This window comes from Buceros rhinoceros, unplaced genomic scaffold, assembly GCF_000710305.1.
Source record: "Buceros rhinoceros silvestris isolate BGI_N320 unplaced genomic scaffold, ASM71030v1 scaffold15168, whole genome shotgun sequence".
Lineage (NCBI taxonomy): Eukaryota > Metazoa > Chordata > Aves > Bucerotiformes > Bucerotidae > Buceros > Buceros rhinoceros.
The window spans coordinates 50,044-52,515 of record NW_010427581.1 but is presented as its reverse complement, the minus strand read 5'-3'; the positions used below and the strand labels follow the sequence as shown (position 1 = coordinate 52,515).

The 2,472-nt window shown below is 38.4% G+C and overlaps 1 protein-coding gene across 1 annotated transcript in view; it reads right to left on the bottom strand.

Annotated features, from left to right (window-relative positions):
* The window catches only part of EPB41L4A (erythrocyte membrane protein band 4.1 like 4A), a gene marked incomplete at its 3' end in the record, with an annotated part of 62,308 nt that overhangs the window by 10,414 nt on the left and 49,422 nt on the right, over positions 1-2,472 (bottom strand). Inside the window, exons 9-10 of the mRNA XM_010141961.1 lie at positions 1,147-1,235; positions 697-760 (exon numbers count right to left, since the gene is read on the bottom strand). Of these exons, the coding sequence (XP_010140263.1) occupies positions 697-760; positions 1,147-1,235 (153 nt within the window). The remainder of the gene's footprint in view (positions 1-696; positions 761-1,146; positions 1,236-2,472) is intronic.

Genomic DNA, 2,472 nt, shown 5'->3' with positions numbered 1-2,472 from the left:
TCCCCTACATTCTCAACACTCCCTACCTCCCCCACCCACCACCCACCCCACATGTTCTTTAGGTGATAAATATCTTTCTCTTTTTTCCATTGACTCTACCTTAAAACCTTTTCTCTTGCTTTCAACCTGCTGTCCTTGTTCCGCTGGAACCAATACTGTCTTCTCTCAAATGGTCTAACTCTGCAATGAAGTTGAACTCTGACAGAAGGGTTTTAAGCTATATTATGTAGGTGCTTCGGTTTCCAAGAAATTATTTGTGCCTCACAGCTTTGTGAGTTTTCATCCACCCACATTCTGATTAATATTAGCTGTCCCTAGATTCAGACTAGTTTAAAAGTACTACAAACAGGGCATTGCAGAAGCAGTTTAATTTACAGAGTATGATATAAAACAAGAAAGGTCTATCATAAAATTCCTGCTTCTGTACTGTTCTGCTGACATTCTCTCCCCTTACCTACAAAACGTGGACAGAAAATCTTTCTTCCTTTTCTTTAATAGAACTGCAAGTACCATCAGGAACACAATACAGGAAATTTTCTTGCCGTAATTATCAATAAAATTAATTTAACTTTGATGGCTTCTTGCAGTCGATTTCAATGAAATAAATCAGATTTTGACGGACACAGAATTTCCCACTTCATTAAACCTGATATTACTTCTTTTTTCTTTCAAGGCTTAAAAAAAAAAACAACTTACATCTTTTCCCAAGACTCTAAGTTCAAACTGTGTTTCCTTGAAGTGAACTTTGGTAATTCTAGGCCTGTAATATTAGAAAAAAGGACAGACAAAACTTCATGAGCCTTTAATTTCATGCATAATAAAATGTAAGTTGTATATATCTGCATGCAAAGACAAAAAGGCACTCACAGGTAGATTTTTTTTTTTCAGGTATGCACCAGATACCAACAGAAAATCACCAGTACTAAATATTTCAGCATGAGTATGGTAAAGGTCAATATTTTTTTGTGATATTTGGATTATCAAAGAGTTAAAAATCTGTATAATCCAGACAAAGATCAGGAACTCCAAGTGTACTTTTTATACTTGATACAATTAACCTTTCAAATAGATACTACAAATCATACATATCCATATGACAACATTGTTATTGTTTTAGAACAGGCTGCACATTTAAATTTTACATACCAGAAATACTTTCCTACTTGTTTTTTATTCTTGTAGACAACAACTCCTACAGGTGTTAATCCTAAAAAATATTCAGATTTGTTTTCACCCTAGAAAATAAAAACGTATGTCATTCATAGAGTTGTGAGTTGTATCACTGCAGCAGTGAGGTCTAGTGAGTAAGTCAGCCTGATGACTGACTTGAACACGCTGTTCCGCTCTGTGCAAATGGGAAAATAGTACTTGACCTACTGGTGAAAACTCCTACAAGAGAACTTGCGAGCATAGAGGAAAAGAGGCAAGAAAGAACAGCAGTGAGGGAAAAAATGGGAGATTCCACGTGCCATGGTGAAAAACAAAGGAATTTCAAGGAATTTTTAAGGAATTAGTTTTGGCTATTTAGCAAACAGCCAAAGCTCAGAAACTACACTCTTTGTTCAGACATGAATGCAAGACATCCCTTCAGCTGAAGGTAAACAGGGACTTTCTGACCTATTCTACTATAACACAACCTTACAGCCGCCTTCTCCCCCCTAAAACAGTATCGCCTGCATACTGCTACCAAGTGACATTGCTTCTTTGAGAGATTAAGAGCATTTTTTTGTTCAGAATGGGTTGCAACTTGCAAGGAACAGCCACGTGCATCATCTCCTCCAAAGCACGTGATTCCTGAGGTCAGTATCCAAATCGCAAACCATGTCAGGAGAGAACATGATGAAAACCTTGGTGCCGAGCAACAGAAGGCCTCTGTCTCCCCAATTTATGGTCAGTAACCAAAACCACATATGTCCTTGAATTGAAAGAGAGTAAACCTTAGTGCACAAGGTTAAAAGAAAGCCAGGTGCAAAAGCTCATTCATCTGCCTACTTTAGACAATGAGTAAGAGCCTGCAAGCTCTAATCCAGCAGAACACAAAAGCAAAAAATATCAGCTGAGAGACAGACTGCAGAAAGTGTCCTTCTGCATGACTACTTGGCCAGCTCTGCCTGTGATCCTCAGTGATCTAACTGCTAAAAGCAACTTTACTTTTAATTTAACCAAGTGAGGACAAGAACTATGTCTCTTGTGTGTAGCTTCAGTCTCAAATGAGGGTTTCTGCTGTCGTTGCGATATAAAGAGAAATGATAATATTCATGGGTTAGACCTGGGCATATTACAACTCGCCAATCACTACCTAGGCAGGGATCCCACTGCACAGCAAAAGCAAGCTATGAGAAAGAAAATTCCAGACTGCTAATTTAACACAATTTTGCTGGATCATGTTGAAACTTGTTCCAGCAACTCCCCCAGCTTTTCACAGATGGGAGGGGCACAGAGCATGGGATAGAAATACATTAAGCCACAGGG